The following is a 20,138-nucleotide window of genomic DNA, read 5'->3' on the forward strand; positions in this document are numbered from 1 at the left end:
CATATTTTATTTTACTCTAACGAAGTTTTTGTAACATATACTACCTTATTTCATATCGAGCAGTATAACACTCGTGTTTGCAACAATGACCAAATCTGCCGTCTTCCAAAAGTTGTTACTTGTTGGTAAAGTATGCTTCGAAATCAAGATTGATTTGAACTAAATTATTGATTCTTAACATAATATTATGTTTACGAACAATTACGTTGCAATATTTCGAAATTCCTCTTTTAATCAAGGTTTCGTTTACCTGGCTATTATCATCCAGCGGCTCAATCTTCAATTGCAGTCGACCATGCAGCCGCTGCAGCCGCTGCAAAAGCGAGAACCTCCTAAAATCCAGCGACGGCAGCGGCGCAGACGCGGGTGATGACGGTGCTAAGACCGGGCCGGCTTTGTATTCAAACACAACCGTGTCAGATACTACGCGACCTCCTCTAGCTACTTGTAATGCTGCAAGACCTGCTTCATGAGCTGGAATGAGAAAAAAGATAAAAAAATTACACTTCCTAATTTTCTTCATCTTTTTAGAATGATCTTGCAATTTAAGTTATGTTTACTTATTATTTTAAAATTAATTTTTCGAGAATTTACAAAACTTTGGAACTAATTTTGTAGCTTGAATATGTACTTGAATAAAGTGAAAACAATGATTTTTGTGTGATACTGTGGTACCTGAAATTTCTGCAATGTCTTAGCAAAATATTCGCATAATTTGATAAGAAGAAACTAATTCTTTGGCTTAAATATTTATTACCTCGGTTGAATTCAACATTTAACATTTTGTCATCATGAGATTCAATTTTTTTCTTGCCTGGCTTTATACAAATTAGCCAATTTTCACTTCATCAGAAGGCAGGGCCTCACACTAAAGTTTGTAAACACTGTATTGTCAAGATAATAAAGATTTATTTATTTATTTAGATAATAATAAAGATAATTATTTAATTAGTTAGTTTAGTTAATTTTATTGAATTAGTTAAAATACTAACCTGGACAGTAACACCTAAGAAGACCGTTCTGTACTAATATTGAGGGCACCGGAAAATTATCAAATAGAATCGTGTACTGATCCGACGTATCCGTCCAAGGTCCAGCCACTAACACCTTCACGCCACCTTCAGGATACGCCCACTCCGGCGAATAGTCCGTAATACTCAGGGTGCCTTCACCTGGACTATCTGTTTGCATCTTGTCGTTTCCCTCTTCAGCAGGCGGTGAATTACCACATAAAAGCTGTAATGGAAAGGGTTAGTATTTCAAAATAGCCCTTAATTAAGCTAAATAAAAAACTGAACTGATTATGAGTCTGAACACATAAGTCGCTAAGCGTTAGCCTATCCTGCAATGAAAAAAAGAGTAGGTTCTTAGCCATGCTAAAACTTTGGTGGTCATAATCTCTTAAACTTTTGTCCAATAACTGTCTAAAAAACTTTGTATTGAATACCTGCTTGATAAGAAATCGAAGAGATTACTCAACCCTTTTTTCGACTCACGCTTGTAATGTACCCTGAAAATTTCTATTTCCTAATTTAAACATGATGTCGTGTAGTAACCAAAGGAGTATGGGTTTAATGAAAACTGCCATATACCAGGTTAGCCCACTTTCATCTTAGACTGCATCATCGCTTACTACTAGGTGAGATTGTAGTCAAGGGCTAACTTGTATCTGAATAAAAAATAATTGGAAGGGTTCCTTGTTCTATCTACTACGGAACTCTAAAAATTGTGATTCAAGTGGCCAGCTTTATTTGATCTTGCGTAATGTAATGAATACTCACTATAGGATTCGTTGATATAGTACTAGGATCTAACACTTCCAGTTCAGGAAAATCACCAAGCATATCAAAAGCGTCCAAATTAACGAACACATTATCATCAACTACGTGAGTAGGCGATGCTACTGCTTCACAACTTTCTATAAAGTCCATTGTATCTATTCCTGAAACCATCACATTGGCCGTCTCAGTTGACCGCACAGCACTTCTATCTAGTTCACACGTCGGCATATTCGCCGACAAAGTTTTCTGAATATCCTCATGAGATAGTTCCAGCGTTTCATCAAAGAACCCACTAGAAGATTCTAAATGGCCATCGGTTCCTAATAAAACTAATGTATCATCACAATGTTCTGTATGAAGTTTACTCTCTAATCGTTCCACCAAATCTGGATACCGGGATGGCGTCGTGGGCGCACTCGCAACTATGTGGTTCCGACTCCTTGGCTCCAATTTTATTTTCCTATCAAAAGTATCGACTTCAACTTTCTCTTCCACCCTTTCTACTTCATACGTCGGCTCTGTGTTATTCATATGCGTGTTCTGCTGACTATCTGGTATCTCCCTTTTTAGAACAAACGTCGGTTTATACTGTTGCCGGTACCTGTCTCTTGGCTCTTCGCAGACGAACGACGTTACTGATAGTGGTGACACTAAGGAAGAATGTTGTTGCGAACTATTGCTAGTACCGTTCAGAATAAGTAAACCTCCACCTCCTTGTATTTGTCCTAAAGAGAGGAGTAAAGGTGACGACTGTGTGGTTTGCCGATGGTCTCTCGTGTACTGTCGTGGTGGTTGCGCCATGGGTCTCGGAGACGGGCCTGTGGTGGACGACACGTGGTGATCAGAAGCAGGTGGTTTGGCGGTTTGGATACGTCGTAACGGGTGAGCACATGTCCTGGAATCCTGACAGGTGGAGTCAGGGCATCCACACTCCAACTGCCTCGCTAACGCTGCCGCTCTGGCAGCTCGTTGCTTCTCCATGAGTTGACCGACAATTGCTTCCACCGTCTCCGTCGTCTGAAACATTTTCCCCTAAATTCAATCTTTATTTTAATCTATCCTTTAGATAACTCATTAAGAAAATATTCTATTTATCTAAGAATACATACCGAAATTTCCAAGTCGCTGTTAAGATCTGGCTCATCTTCACTGAAGACTGAAAACAGAAAACATCACAAATTAGATAGAACTATTATAATTTTTTTTGTCTATTAATTCTGAAACAAATTTTGCCAGGCTTATATAAATTCATAGCCTTAATGATCAACATCAATTAAGATCGTTATTAATAGAGAGTCATAAACCCTCCCTCCTCATAAATATTCAACGCGAAGGGCGAAGTTTGCTTGTCAAGTTTTAATTTTCAGTACTTAACATTTATGAACTATTTGATTAAATTTGCTTTACAGCAAGGCTACTTGACCCAAGTTAATAAGCAAAATCTTTGACTTCTTCGATTTACTTTCATTCAACTCTTTTTAATCGATTTTCTGTCTGATAGTGATTCATATTTCGATTTTGGCGTCCTGAATTTTAATACCAATTTATACTGGTAATTTTGGTCTCGTTATCTGAAGGACCTTTAAAAAGCCCTTTTGAAACTTTTACCTACCTAACGAAACTACAAGGACATAGAGACTATTTCTTATACAAAAGAACGCTATACCGGTGGTACTGTGGGGTGATTCGTTAACTCAGTGTCTAACGCTGAATGATAACCACCGAGGTCATTTGACATTGGTTGGTTCTACATTGCTGCTTCACTGAGTGATAGAAAACAATTTTTCATAGAAAACCTTCAATGGATTAAAAGTAAATATCGAATGAACCCTGTGCCTATCACTCAGCGTTATACACTGAGTTAGCAAATCTGTAGACTGGTTAATTAGTAAATCTGTAGGCTGGTTATCAGCAAAACATTCTTCTTTAATAAGTAACTTATCGTACATATTACTAGTTTTATCATGTACAAAGGCTACTTACACATAGGCTTCAACTGGCTAACGAGTTCATCCTTCGTCCACTCCTTCTTGTCAGCCCACAGCGCGAGGCTGGGCGCCACCGTCGCCAGCTTGTTGTCATCTGGGTATGGCACGTTCAGGTAGTGGACCAGCACGATGTCAGGGTTCTGAAATTGAAAGCAAACAAATTTCATAAGTTTGCTAGATACTTAGAAACTTCGAACCAATATTGTCTTTCCGACAATTTATTTATTCAAACAACTTTGTTAACAAGGGACAAATACGTACATATTTCATGTAAGGATATAACAGGTATAACAAATACGGTACATACAAAAGATGACATAGTCATCCATATCCATATACTTTTACGTTCTGTCTGCTAGCTATTCACGTCCCATCTACATACTAAACCGATTTTGACATGTTTTGTTACAGAAATACTTAGCTTGCATCTTGAGGACAGACCTAAGCAATTTTTATCCCGGAAAATTAAAGGGTTTCCACTGGATTAAAAAAAAACTGATTTCACGTGGATGAAGCGCATGTCTATTTGGTACAGAGATAGCCTTGCATCTCAGATACGGATATAGACTACTGTACTTATTATGACCTAAAGTCAAAGAGTTCCCACGGGGTTCTTGGAGAATCTAAATCCAAGCTATGATGACGCCAGTATCTTTTAGTATTAATATATAGTTGAAATAATATAAATAAATTATATATTGATGATTAAAAAATTGTGGGACAGCTAAAAATTCCAAATGGCAGTGTATTCCAGGATGTTGCTAAAAATCTGAAGTTTTCTTCTAGGTATAAGTCTTTTTAATAATATAAATAGCATTCTCAAAAACTAGAGTGATCTTAAAGAGAGAGGATCTTATCCTTCAGTCTTATTGCGAGTCAAAAGCCGTCTTTTGAAATGGGATGACGCGCGGCTTAGTGCGAAGCGCCCCGTCTCCATACCTCTTGAATTTGAGATGTGTTAGATCTCTTAAGACGTTTTACTTTATACATGAAAAATGAGGGAATTTGTTCCTCTTAGACATTTTCCACTTAATTTCATAAGGGCTTATAACGATGCGTAGGCACTAGGAAACTTAAGCTATGTTATTTCTAAAATATCATATTGTGTTTTCCTATTCATTCTTAGCTAAAGCTTCTTTTGTTTCATTCAAAGCTCGATACGATAATATACTTCCTGCTTATATTAGGTTTCATTGAAAAGTTAAGTCGTCTGTTAGTAAGAAGTTTTTAACGCTATTTTATAAACTCGCTTTCTTGAGGTTTTTTGATTGTTTGTTTGTCTCTTCGGCACAATTTTTGCAATCGATTTTAAACTAACTTTCCGATCAGCTAGAGGCTTTAAATTTCAAACATAGGTTGAAACTGGATGCAACATTAACTTGCTTTCTTGTTTACTTTAACTAAGCTGACTAATTGTCATCCATTGTAGAAACTTACAATATTTTAACCAAACTAATAAAAATAGTTGTTTGGCTATAGCCATAAAAAAGTAGAGGCATGCAGAAGTAAAATATAAAACAGGATTTATATATACGAAATGAAAAATATTAAGTGTTCACGGTACAATGTTTAGTGATGTGAAGAGATTTAGTGCAAGCACCCCATTCATTACCGAGTGAAATGTGAAATAACGAGCAAAGTGCGAGCTCATAAGCCCCCGCGGCTAAAAAGGGGGTGAAACAGGCATTCCGAGTCGCATAAAGCCGCTCCGGCCGCCGTAACAGCCCCTAAATCGACTCGCACGCAGTTAAACTACGCGAAAAAAGAAAAACTATAAGTAAATACACAATATTTTAATTTTCAACGAAGAGCGAATGTAAAACGGAGTGCGCCGTAATAACTATCCATTTGTCTTCAAAATGGCGGCAATAAACATGGCGGAATTATTTATGTAATGGCCGCTGGACAGGGCTGCCACTCCACACGTGCGCTTTATTGTAGATACAGCGGTTTTTCATTAACTCGGCTAAATAATTTGCCGTGAATACAGTGACGCGGTTTTCGGGGAGACACTCATTATTTTTAAAACGCTTTTCCTAAAATAATTCACGTGGACGGTGACAAAAAGGCTTTCAAATTAACTGACAAATATCTGAAACCAGCATTTACTTACCTAGTTTTACGTGATTTATCGTACGTTTTCATACATACAAAGAATATTTAAACCATTAATTCTTGCTGTTACAATTAACTTTTTCGAACCAGGATATAATATTAATTATCATAAATAATCTAGTAGGTCTATCAATTATCAACACTACAGTGGATATCTTAGTTCTAATGAATCATAGGCCGCATCAGATATTTTATAGTACAACTAGCTGACGCCCGCTACTTCGTTCGCGTGGATGTAGGTTTTTTAAAAATCCCGTGGGAACTCTTTGATTTTTCGGGATAAAAAATAGCCTATGTGCTAATACAGGGTATAATCTACCTCCATTTCAAACAGCCGAATCCGTCCAATAGTTTTTGCGTGAAGGAGTAACAAACATACACACACACATACATACATTCATACATACACACAAAATTTCGCCTTTATAATATTAGTGTGATTTATGCAGTACTGTTTAATTCTTGTTGTTATCATCCCCTTTATCCTCTTAGTTTACGCCATAAAGCATCACCATATATAATGGCTTCACCAAGGGTTGAAAAACTGCTACAAAATTAATACAGAAATGTGAACTGTAATGTAGCGGTGATCAGCACTGACCTAACATAATCTCCAAAGCATGAAGGGAAAGTATTGCCCTAATTCGGTATCGCCACAGACCCAAATGCCCACCCAACGTAATCGTTTGATACAACACCGACGAAACTGGGCCACACCAATCTAGCTGTTTGCAAAACACGTGAATAAAAGCAAACATTAATGTTATTTATCGACAAAAACTTGCTTTTTTTATTAACTGATAGACAACACACTACCCTGCCTCTTAATACGGAAATTCAGACTTTTTACTGTGCAATATGAACAAACCAGGATTACTATACTACTTGATTAGATAAACTTAGATTAATTACTATTTACTTAGAAGAAGGATTAGAGTTCTTTAACAAGCTAATCCACTAAGTAATAGCATCTAAAAGTGTGATGGAAATTTTAAATTGTTAAAAACTCCACCCAAGAGAAGCCAGGGCGGGTCTAAAAAATTGGTAGAAGCGGTCGATCACAATATTTCATCGTCATCATCATCTCAACTTATAATATATAAAAAGAGCAACCGCCGAGTTTCTTGCTGGTTTTTCTCTGTGAACAGGGTATTCCAAATCGAGGTAGATTCATTTGACGATTCAAAAGTACTTGTAAAAGTGAATTTGAATAAGAATCTCTCTACTTCAACTATTTCAGCTTATCGTCACCATAAGCACGAGTCTCCTCTCAGAAGAAGATGTTAAGCCATAGCTCACCACGCTTGCAAGTGGATTTCACACCTTTGAGACCATTACGGAAAACTCTCAGGAAAGAGGGTTTCCTTGCAAAATTTTCCTTGATCACTAAACCAAGTGATATTAATTGATTTCTAAAAACACACATAAATCGAAAAAATTTGGGAGTCTTAACCAGGCTATTGCCGCTTCACAATATTATTTTGAATACCACTAATTCTCTATTAGTGAGCGATACGTTTTGGACCAGTGTAATTACTGTATGCGAGTTGGCTGGTCGGCTATGCTGATTTCCCCGTGGACTGACTTAATATTTCGATATAGTTAGCTATTCAAAATAAATAATTCACTCTGCTAGTTATTTCAGTTTCTGTTGCCGTATTTTAAACGATTCTTGCATAATTTTTATTCTTATCGCCCGCTACATTTACGTTTGTATGCAAATTTTTATTTTAAAGTTTTAGTTGCTTTATATCGAAATACAACACTTTTGATTTCTCGTCCTCGTTATTATGTTTAGTTTTACAGAGTATTTTGTAATTTTATTTCGCTATTAGGGTTCCGTACCTCAAAAGGAAAAACGGAACGGAGCCTTTGTTGTCTGTCTGTCTGTCCGTCAAGAAACCTATAGGGTACTTCCCGTTGACCTAGAATCATGAAATTTAGCAGGTAAGTAGGTCTTATAGCACAAGTACAGGAATCAATCTGAAAACCGCGAATTTGTGGTTACATCATTTAAAAACAATTAAAATATATTTCAATATATTTCAATATATATATTTCAATTTTCAAAGTAAGATAACTATACCAAGTGGGGTATCATATGAAAGGACTTTACCTGTACATCCTAAAACAGATGTTTATTTATTTTTATGTATAATAGTTTTTGATTTATCGTGCAAAATGTCAAAAAAAACCACCTGAGTACGGAACCCTCAGTACGCTAGTACATACTACATAGGTACGAGTATCATTCGAGCTCTTGGCTCAAGTGTGCACCATTATTACTCAAAATGGCAGACTTGAACTGACTTGTAATGTAACACTCAAAGGGAATTCACGAAAAATCCTTACAAGTCAGGCTTTGGTTTCAGTTACAAAAACTCAATACATTACTCCAAAATGTTACAAGTCAGTCTCCAGATTAACGCCTTAAAATCAGAATTTACTAACTGTAGTACTATTGAGTACCTATTCTGTGTTTAAACTTAAAAGTTCAAAGTATCACAGGCAACCCTCGCTCTTTATTGTTTTTATAGCTCCAAGCTAAGTCAGGCGTCGCTGCGGGTTTAGATATGAAGTGGCAGAGCACGTTCGGATTTATGATGAAGCCGATACGGAAGTAAAAAGTTTCCACTACAAAGAATCGGTCAAGTACGGGTCGGATTCGCACGCGAAGTGTTCCGTACGAAGGTATCTTCAAGATATAACACTACTAGATGATGCCCGCGACTTCATTCGCGTGGATTTGGGTTTTTCAAAATCTTGTGGAAACTATTTGATTGTCCGGGATAAAAAATAGCCTGTGTTAATCCAGGGTAGTCCTATAATCTATATTTATTTTGAATTTCAGCCAAATCCGTCCAGTAGTTTTTGCATGAAAGAGTAACACAGGAAACATACACACACACAAACTTTCACTTTTATTATATTACTAGAGGATGCCTGCGACTTCGTCCGCGTGGATGTAGGTTTTTGAAGATCCCGTGGGAACAGTTTGATTTTCCGGGATAAAAAGTTCTCTATGTCAATAACATGGACGCAAGCTACCTCGGTACTAAATTTCATACAAATTAGCTAAGCAGATAGGTCTTTAGGAATCCCGTGGGAACTCTTTGATTTTCCGGGATAAAAAGTAGCCTATCTCCGTCCCCGGGATATAAGCTAACTCTGTACCTTTCATCATAATCGGTTAAACTGTTGGGCCCTGAAAATGTAGCAGACAGACAGACACACTTTCGCATTTATAATATTACTATGGATTATGATGTTTTTTTTTTTATTTGTTTGGCACCCAGTTTCGAATTCGCCATCTTAATTTTTTTATTGTATTTTGTTGTTACAGAGGCAATAATAACACACAATTTGTGAAAATTTCAACTCTCTAACTATTACAGTTCATGGGATACAGTCCCCTGATGGACAGACAGACGGACAGTAGATGTACCCGTTGGCACCCTTGGAGTACGGAGCTTACCAGTGAAAGCACTGAGAGGCTTCCTTTAAACAAATTATCTATACATATAATATTTATAATAAAATTATATTGTGTACCTATCCAGGCAGCTATAATCAGATTTAGTTCAATGGGGTAAATGCAGAACGCTCTTGCAATCGCGATTATTATCTACCAACATTATAATATTATGATTTTAGTTTCGATTTGTATACCTATTGTCATTTTGTTCAGTATCTTCAAGATAAAGTTGCAACATCCACCTAAACTCAAGAGAGTTTCAGGAAGTCAAGCGGAAAAGCGCACAAACCACAACTGTCTCCAAAGAAAAGTAGCAATAGTGGCAAATTCTCAGGCAATACTAGTATAAGATCCGTTATTAGAAATAACTACCCTTATCTGTTATGTAACCGTGATAGAGAATATTATATGCTAGTGATTAAAATAACAGATGAGGGTAGATATTTCAAATATCGGATCTCATACCATAATAGCCAATATTCGTTACAAATACCTTGTGTACGCTTCTAAGCTAATACTTTACTAGAATCGACTGGTTCGTAATTATTTTCATGACGAAACGTGATCGGTTATGTATGTCGGACTCAGATCTAGCTTTATTTTCATGCTATTTGAAACTAATCGTCAATCGATTGCGACTGGGTAGCGCAATTACCCACCCATTCACATAACGTCGGTTAACCGGAAAGTCAAGTGTGCTGGTACCGGGGAAATCCAGTAATACCGAATAAGCCATTTCATACGGCCCTCGGAAATATATAGACACAGCTTAGCAATCGTACAGTTGGGCAGATAATAAACATGCTCAGAGCAACAACATGGTGGAATAATCTTAGCAGAAATGTGGAAATAAATAAATCGAATAACATTAATTTAATAAGTTTTCAAGTAATGAAACATTATATTCTTAGAATGGTCATATCACGACGTATGACTGTCGATACCCGTTGTATCAAGTGGATTAGACGACTATATTTCGAACAAAAATTTGCTTTCTGAGAATTTGTTACACTCAATACCTATGACACCGGCCTGCCAGCAATAAGCAAAAGCTGCTGCTCGCGTACAAAACTTCTTATTTGGAATAGCCAATTCAGTGCGTATTACACACCGACGGACGTAGATATCTTTGATTGACACAAATCTTCTAAATATATAAAAAGAAAAGATGACCGACTAACTAACTATCAACGCACAGCTCAAACCACTGGACGGATCGAGGTTTTCGGCATACAGATATCTATTATGACGTCATCCGCTTAGAAAAGATTTTTGAAAATTCAATCCCTAAAGGGGTAAAATAGGGGTTTGAAATATATGTCTTCCACGCAGACGAAGTCGCGGGCATAAGCTGTTAAAAAATAAAAACGTGAAACACATATCTACAGAGTAACTTTTGTGGAATTGTGAACAAGGTGCTGTACAACTATATTATGGTAGCTAAACTGTGGTACGTAGGTAAGGTATGATATAACATGGTATTGGTATATTTGTGTCTCCGGAATGTAAACCAGAGTGGTACATTTTTAAATTATATTAGCGACTGTAGCATATTTTTATGAATTAGGGATGTGTGTAAAAAAATTATATTTGTATCGATGTAATAATTATGTCATTTTTATTTCGATATTATAATTTCCTACGGAGTGTGATGTAGATATAACAAAAGAAATTTTTTGAATGAACTTAGACAAAACAAGTTTATGATAACTTTCAAAAGTTTATTTTATTACTGTCGTGTATGATAGCATAATATGTTGTATGCGGGCGTAATTTAAGGTATCAAGGTAGTTTTGAATAAATAGGAAAGTTATATTCCATAGTTATCCCCAATTCACAGACTTACCATGTCAATTTAACGAAAAAGTTATATCAAGTTATTTTCTACATTTACCGTGAAGTAAGTAGTCGTTCTTAATAATTTTTACATCTAAATATTTTAGATATAAATCGTCCTGTTTATAAATTTTTAGTCAATAGATATCTGGAGAAAACTATCGATATCCGTGAACGACGGAATACTCAGTAAATCAATAGTACAGTCACAAATAGACACAATATCATGCACACGTTACACGTATTGACACCTGTTACACCATGCACTCGGGTGTAGCGACGCTATAAGAAATTCATATCATAAGTGACACGAGTTGTCCTGCCCTACATGAAGACATTTCATTGCTCGAACATATTTTTACTTATTTTCGTTTCAGTTACTTCTGTAAGTTTATCGACCATCGAAAGCAAAAGAAGCGTAGTACACCGATGGGGACGATTATTTTAAGTTTGAATAGGCACCTGTTACCCAACTGAGCTGTCATGAATTTAAAAATACCAACCAATATAAATGCAACCAGAATAAATACCAACCTCAAAACAAAACTATCGATATTGGCGGACGGGTGATTCAGTACAGTCACAGACAGCTACGGTGTAATACACACGTCACAAGTATCGACACCTGTTACACGGTTCACTTGGGTGCAGTGATGCAATCAGAAATTAATTTACCAAGAGTGCACAACTAAGAGTACATAAACACCTAGAAGCGCATTCTCACTTAGACCACTGTATCGTTGCTTCATAAACTATCGATACTGGCGGACGGGTGACTATCCAGTACATCACTAGTACAGTCACAGACAGCTACGGTGTAATACACACGTCACAAGTATCGACACCTGTTACGCGGTACACTCGGGTGCAGCGATGCAATCAGAAATTCAATTACGCGTGGACATTTCGGCGTGAAACCTAAACCCGCTGCGGGTTCGCGGCATTTTACAAATGTCATTTTATAAATGGCGGTCAAAGAGACCGCTTGGCACTTATGCTGGAGTCTATAAGTAGGAATATTTAGGAACGGATCATCATCATCAGCCTGTGGACATCCACTGTTGGACATAGGCCTTCCCTAAAGAGCGCCACCACACCCGGTCCTCAGCCTTCCTCATCCAGCTACTTCCCGCCAGCCGCTTTATATCGTCGGGCTATCGTGCTACAGGGCGTCCCACACTACGCTTGCTTAAACGCGGTCTCCACTCACGGACTTTCCGGCTCCAACGGCCATTAGGAACGGATGATCTATATTAATTTTTTTTTTTTCACACCACTCGCTCGACAATGCCTAATTACTAGACCTGTGTTATCTAAAGGTAAAGTACGTCATAATAGTATTCATAAGGCTTGGCGGGGTTGTGGTGTTGTACTGAGTTACATTATCACTATGGCTTATATAATGTGACTTCAATATAGAAACATCAAGAAAATTCTACTTATATCAAGGAGGTATTTTTTTTAGTTCATTAAAATGTTTCCGTTATAGGAACTCATCGATTTTACGGGATAAAAGTAACCTCCGGTACGCAATCCACCTCTGTACACATCAAAATCGGTTAAACGGTGGGCCGTGAAAAGGTAACAGATAGAAAGACAGACTTTCACATTAATAAGGATTTAATATTTACCTACCTGTGATTGATGTAAAAGATATTATAGTAGATTTGCTATAGGTATTTAGATAATTTGTAGAACAGTAAAAGAATAAATTGTATTAGACTAGTCTACGTTGCCAAGAACTTAACCGCGAATTTCTTTCCAATTTTTAACCGGATTAGTAAAAGTAATTCGATGAAACTTTTAATACCTAATTGAGACGACATTCAATTTAATTTCCCATGTAACTTACATGCAGACATTAGGAAAAATTGCAATTAAAGCATTCTAAATCATTATCCATCCATACTTAAGCCTCAATAGCTCAACGGTTATAGAAGCGGACTGAAATCCGAAAGGTCGGCGGTTCAAACCCCACCCGTTGCACTATTGTCGTACCCACTCCTAGCACAAGCTTAACGCTTAGTTGGAGGGGAAAGGGGAATGTTATTCATGATTAAAAATGACTAATATTCTTTAAAAAAAATATTTATGCGAAACTGTATTTGTTTGTTGGTTTGTCGTTCAATCGCGAAAGAGATGATCAACATGATTTTTTGCGTGAATAATATAGTTAAGGACCTGGACAGTGACACAGGTTAGTTTTTATCCCGAAAAATCTAAGGGTTCTCTCTAAGGGTACGCGGTTTTGAAAAATAAAAATCCACGCTGGTGAAGTCGAGTGTCGTTCATTCTTTAAAAAAAATCATAAAGGCCAATTCGTCATAAAGTCATGCCATCGGTAATTCAGAAAGCAGATTCTACTGAGAAGAGCCGGCTAGAGTCTCGGGAGTTACTCTTTTCAGAGGGTTAAAAATTAGAATGCCAGTCAACATTTTTCCCTGTATAGACTTGATTTTCATGCGGACAAAATCGCAGAAAAAGCGGTCAAGTGCGAGTCAAGAGAATTACCTACGGGTTATCTAACATCCTACAAGATATAGGTAACACTCTAAGTATGCACTTTTTAACTTTGTTTTAGTTTGCATGGCAGTCATTTTAAAGTTAGCCATCTTGATTTTTTATTATTGTTGATAAAGCGGCTTTAGAAAATATACTCTCTAAAAATTTCAACTCTACCTAATACAGTTCATGAGATACAGCCTGTTGACAGGTTGATCCTTCGGGTACGGAAACCTAAAAATCTAAAAGACTTGAAATACCTACCTAGTACCTATATCAAACCGCAATATTTGTTCTAGACTTAGCAGAGTTACCAAATAACTATATTTAGATATCGATGAAACCTCGGCATAAAATGCTCATGAATGAAAAATAACGTTTTCGCGACACTGATGCAAAAATGTTGGAACTTTTAAATCTCAGGTCCGAAGATGGGTTCGAGCATGCAAATTAGATTATTCCTTCGACGTTCCTTTGGTGCAACTCGAAGTTATTCCGCCAATTTAAAAATACGGAATCTCGTATAGGTAGGTAGTAGGTACCTACTTTAGGTAGGTACTATAAAATACTTAGATTGGATAATGGATGGATGGATTGGATTAATGGATAGGTTTTTCATCATCATTAACCCCTTCAAGTCAAGAGTGAATAGGCAACTTCTAGGCAAGCGCGCTCCATCTTAGGCTGCATCATCACTTACCAGGTCTGATTGCAGCCAAGCGCTAGTCTATAAATTAAAAAAAAAACGGCTCACTTTTGAGCACGGTTTCCTCTCAGAAGTGACATTGCCTATTGCCAGACTTCACATAACATTGAGAATATTTTGAAACTCAGGCATGCAGGTTTTTCCAAAATGCTTAAAAAGTCCGAAAAGTTAGAGGTGCCAGAATACCAGATCATCCTACAAAATTATTTTTGTGAAATCCATATCCATACTAATATTATAAATGCAAAAGTGTGTCTGTCTGTCTGCTACCTTTTCACGGCCCAACAGTTTAACCGATTCTGACGAAATTTTGTACAGGATTAGCTTGTATTCCAGGGACGGGACATAGGCTACTTTTTATCCCGGAAAATCAAAGAGTTCCCACGGGATCTTTAAAACCTAAATCCACGCGGACGAAGTCGCGGGCTTTCTCTAGTGTATTATATTTTTACCTGTAAAAGCCAGTAACATCTTCGGTGGAAGGTCGGCAGGATGGCGGAGTGGACGTAGCAGCCGTAGATGCACTGTAACAAACAAGGAAAATATCTAAAGTTTAATGTGTAACATTAATTTTTATATTATAATAATTATAATTAACCATAAGCTACATTAATATTATATAAGAAGGTCGATCTGTCTGTGAAAGAGAACTTAACAACATTTTCACGGATTATTCGTTTAACCGATTTTGACGAAAGGTAGGTACAGATATACTTATGTTGCATTCAAAAAACCAATATAGGTACTATCTAGTATTTAATAGAATAGATCGAAATATCTTTTTTTATTCTAATAAACTTTTTCAAGTAGGTGCCTACTTATGAATCGTCAAATGCATATAATATATCATATTTTGGTATAATAGCCTTTTCACACAGGCTGCGTAAGCGTTACGTAAGCGTAGGCGTAGCGCGTACCATTGCGTTGTAATGTATGGAACTGTATGACACATGGCAAACCGCTTGCGTAAAGTAGGATGTATGCGTAACTCGGTGTGTTAGGGGCTTAGGTACGCACGTCACTACGCCCGTGTCACGTGTAGGGCTTGGTGTGAATCGGCCTAAAGTCGTTAATAAAACCTTCAGCAAACTTATACACAAAACGAATATAAAATAAAACAAATATTTCATAACGAAAAATTTATAATTCAACAGTAAATAATCGTCCCAGCATATTCTTCACACACACACACACACACACACGAAAACAAAATAAACATATTCTACAATTCAGTCCGCGATCGCAGCTATTAAATCATACGGGAGCTTTTATCGCGTTATTTCAAGTTATTTCAATGGAGGAATACAGTTTTTATTTACTTTAATTTTTCACACTTTGTTATGAATGTTTCGGTAGTTTACCTAAATGTTTATCTATTAAGTTAAACAAGTGTAAATTAAAAATTTATAACACCCCCGACAAGTGAAGGTTACAGTAACTAGAAAAGAGCTGATAACTTTCAAACAGCTGAATCGATTTTCTTGGATTATAGCTAAGAACACTTTCGATCAAGCCACCTTTCAAACAAAAAAAAAACAAAATTAAAATCGGTTCATTAGTTTAGGCGCTATGGTGCCACAGACAGATACACAGATACACACGTCAAACTTATAACACCCCTCTTTTTGGGTCGGGGGTTAAAAAGGATTTAAAGTGACATTAGCACTAGGTGTGTATTTGATTGCTGGTATATTTTGTTCAATGATTCCTTTATACTTTTCAATCAATGAACTCATAACTGGGTAAATGATATAAACATAGTCAAATGCTCAGAATGAGAGCTCTGCTTGGAGTTTTTTTACAACATGATCAAATCAGAAGTCCTTACTTTTCGAGGCAATAAGGGTGTAGGTAGGTACATTTCAAATCCAGGACACCTTGATCTGCAGCCCAATAAGTTGGCCTAGAGGCTAACTAACAATGAGACAGAAGAAGAATAGCTCATATCCATGACCTCCTTTATTATTTTAAATTCTACCCCTAAGGAGGTTATTGGTAGAATTTACAAAAACCCTTTCTTAGCGGATGTAGACTACGTCATAACAGCTATCTGCATGCCAAATTTCAGCCTGATCCGTCCAGTAGTCTGAGCTGTGTGTGTGTTGATAGATCAGTCAGTCAGTCAGTCAGTCAGTCTTTCCTTACATATATTTAGAGTTACCGAATTGTTATTAGTACATAGCTAGAACATGAGATAGAATAATGGATAGTAAACTGAAACAGGAGAAGCCCACAATTGACACTTGAACTACGAGTAACTTAGTTGTCCAGTAGTAGTGGTTCTGTAAACAGAGTGTGGTGTAAGTGGCAGAAGGTGGCGATTATTCGAATTTTGATTTTATCCTACAATTTGGATAAAATTGAAAACTAAAACCCAACTGCGATCGTCTTATTAGTTCCCCGCTTTCATTTGACATCCCACTCGATATAATAGCAAAAAAAAATTTTTAGAGACCCCCACTTTTTTTGATGTAACAACCGTTAGGTCAATTTTTTTATACAAAATGTAGCATATGTCACTCGGACCTTCACGACGAATCAATTGACACCTATTTCATCAAAATTGGCCCAGTAGTTTAGGCGCTACGGTGGAACACACAGAATCTGGATATAAACATACATACACACATACATACATAGACTGCTAAAATCATAACCCTTCCTTTTTGCTTTGCCGCAGTCGGGTCAAAAATAACACGTAAGGCACGCTGTGTGGGTCGCTGAGGTTGGGGAAGGTAGCTCCAGATCATCTCCTGACAGTTCCTACAGATTTTAGTCGCTGGTCCAGTCAATCACCATAATTCGGCTATGCGGAAACTTGCGTGTCGCAGCTAGCGCGGCTCGCACTCTAGTTGGTGCTGCGTTGCAAGTAGAGGTTTGTCTGGTGTGTGGCTTCGGCCGTGGCTAGTTACCACCTTACCAGCAAAGCCGTGCCGCCAAGAGATTTAGCGTTTCGGTAAGATGCCGTTTAGAGACCAAAGGAGTATGAGTTTAATGAAAACTGCCCTCCAGGGTTAGTCCGATTCCACCTTAGACTGCATCATCGCTTACTACCTGATGATATTACAGTCAATGGCTAACTTATATGTAAATTTAAAAAATGAGGCCTATTGAAAAAGGAGCCCGATCGGGTTTAAAACTAGTCGGGCACAGTCCGGCTAGTACGTGAACTCAGCCGTGAAACTTTTTTTTTTATAACAGAATAGACTTGCACTTGACAATAATCATGCCTTATATAGAAAGCAATGATAAGGTCTAAGTTGGAGGGCGCTTGTCTAGAAGATCCATAATCACTCTTGCCTTGAAGGTACTTAAATTATGCGTGGCAGAAGGGTTTTTTTTATAAGACTATTAGTCATTTTAATCATGACTAACATTCCCCTTTCCCCTCCAACTAAGCGTTAAGCTTTTGCTAGGAGTGGGTTTGACAATAGTGCAACGGGTGGGGTTTGAACCGCCGACCTTTCGGATTTCAGTCCGCTCCTATAACCGTTGAGCTATTGAGGCTTTATATTTATATTAAATTAATAATGGATATCACTCACGATAGTTTAAACGTTAGAAAAGTTGTTGATTAACTTATAGCTTGGGCTATTGGACAAGCACTCTACGAGTCCTAAACTCTCGCAGGATTATTTTATTCCGCGCGCCTCCACGTTTCGGCCGCGCTGGTACTGGCGGCCTGCACGTGCGATCTTTGACCACACTCACACATTATACTTTCAAATCTTTATTCATGACCACGATTCACCTTTACCAAACGTCCTAAAGGTTGAACGATGAATATTTTAGGAGTAGGATAATTGTAGGGTTTTCAATTCCAACAAAGGAGACGAGACTAAAACGACAAAACCAAAAACTGAAATAATAGGAAACACTTTATAATGTATTCTATCTCATTCTCAAGGTGACTAATTCCTATAGATGCATATATTTGTCTCTTTTCAGCGTGGCTTATTGTATCATCGACTGAAAAAAGTGAAATCTTTTATGGTACCGTTGCGATGATTTCAGTTTTTACTTCGAAAACAAAATATAAACCCTTTGTTTAAAGTAGTATTCAGTAAGGATTATCAATAGCGCTTTGATAAATAAAGAAGCTTTGAAATTCGAGCCGTTATAAAAGTACACCTATTTTGTTTGATACTTAGTCCCAACGGGGTTTGTTATAGAATTTTCCATTTTGCTCTAATAATCACAGCCCATGTAATAAATGCGAAGGTGTTTTTGTTTGATGGTTTGACCTTCAAACACGCCGCAGCAGAGCAACGGATTGGCGTGATTTTTGCATGGATATAAATTAAGGACCTCGAGAGTGACATCAAAAGAAAAAAAAGCCTTATAGAATTACTTCGTTGTCTGTCCGTCTGTCTGTCGTGTCTGTCAAGAAACCTACAGGGTACCTACTTTCCGTTGACCTAGAATCATGAAATTTGGCAGGTAGGTAGGTCTTATAGCACACATTAGGAGAAAAATACGAAAACAGTGAACTTGTGGTTACATCACAAAAAAAATTAAAAAGTATTCATGAACAAATAATTATTTTCAATTTTCAAAGTAAGATTAATATACTAAATGGGATAAAATATGAAAGGACTTTAACTATACACACTAAAAAAGATTTTTAATTATTTTTATGTATGTATGTAATAGTTTTTGATTTATCTTGCAAAATGTCGAAAAAAACACGACTGTAGAACGGAACCCTCGGTGCGCGAATCTGACTCGCAACTGGCCGGTTTTTGGTAAATAAAGAAGCTTTGAAATACGATCTATTATAAAAGTACACCTATTTTGATACCTAGTCCCAGCGGGGTCCATTATAGAATTTTCCATTTTGCTGTAATAAAATTTATAACGAAGGCGTGCGGTTGTGTGATTAACATCACATACACGGATCGCTCCGAGCAGTAAAACTCTAATTCACTCAAGAGCTGATTTTCCTTCGGATATTATTGTGTGGCCCAACGCAAAAACTTGAGCGATTTGGAAAACTATACGGACTTAGTGGATAATTTAGTCATCATATCAGATCGCTAGTTATTCTATCAATCAATCAATCAATTTATTGCAAAGGGTTATATACATTGGTCTTAATGTAAACTCTGACATGGGCTAATAAAGTACAAAAGTTTTATTAGGTACATGACTGCCCATAAAAAAGAATGTATCTAATGTTTTCAGGGTTAATATAATGTATCTATATGTGAGTTTCTTTATTACTCTACAACTTTTAAATGCCTAAACAGATTTAAATGTGTGGTATATCGTTAGAATCCTTACATCTTAAGTGGTAGTAGCTCTAAAAATTTTGGTTTTCTATATGGCGGCTGTATAGCCAATATGAGACAATAAATCTTCAATTATTTATTCATTTAAAAGCATATTACAGAATGAGAAAGCAGTGCAACCACAGCTGGGTTTTTAAAAACTTTGAATTAGTTTAGGACTACTACTAGGCACTATTACTACTACTAGGTATTACTAGGCTTCATGGGAATTAATTATATCGATTACGAAATATTTTATACATAAATATAATATGGTAAATCATAAAAACATCACTAGCCACTGGAGAACTTATGCAAAAAGCTTGCAACTTATGCCACAAGATGAATATCAGGCGCCCGGAAATGCTTTCCGAAAAATCTACTCCAGACCCCGTTATTGGGTCGAATGGTCTCACAAAATACGATTCGGCAGTTGAACCGATTTAGATCCATCTATTTGCCAGG

At 37.0% G+C, this 20,138-nt stretch overlaps 1 protein-coding gene and 1 long non-coding RNA gene across 4 annotated transcripts in view; one reads left to right on the forward strand and one right to left on the reverse strand.

Annotated features, from left to right (window-relative positions):
* The window catches only part of LOC123872737 (calmodulin-binding transcription activator 2), a 181,580-nt gene that overhangs the window by 19,310 nt on the left and 142,132 nt on the right, over positions 1-20,138 (reverse strand). For all 3 annotated transcript variants that reach the window (XM_045917250.1, XM_045917249.1, XM_045917248.1), the window contains 6 exons: positions 14,856-14,927; positions 3,765-3,909; positions 2,891-2,937; positions 1,782-2,813; positions 993-1,236; positions 251-474 (listed from right to left, as the gene is read on the reverse strand). In XM_045917250.1, coding sequence (XP_045773206.1) covers positions 251-474; positions 993-1,236; positions 1,782-2,813; positions 2,891-2,937; positions 3,765-3,909; positions 14,856-14,927 — 1,764 coding nt within the window. The remainder of the gene's footprint in view (positions 1-250; positions 475-992; positions 1,237-1,781; positions 2,814-2,890; positions 2,938-3,764; positions 3,910-14,855; positions 14,928-20,138) is intronic.
* Positions 13,346-14,796, forward strand: LOC123872757. Its single transcript, XR_006797532.1, has 2 exons — positions 13,346-13,392; positions 14,753-14,796. It is a non-coding gene; the product is annotated as an uncharacterized LOC123872757 (long non-coding RNA).

This window comes from Maniola jurtina, chromosome 15 (assembly GCF_905333055.1).
Source record: "Maniola jurtina chromosome 15, ilManJurt1.1, whole genome shotgun sequence".
NCBI lineage: Eukaryota > Metazoa > Arthropoda > Insecta > Lepidoptera > Nymphalidae > Maniola > Maniola jurtina.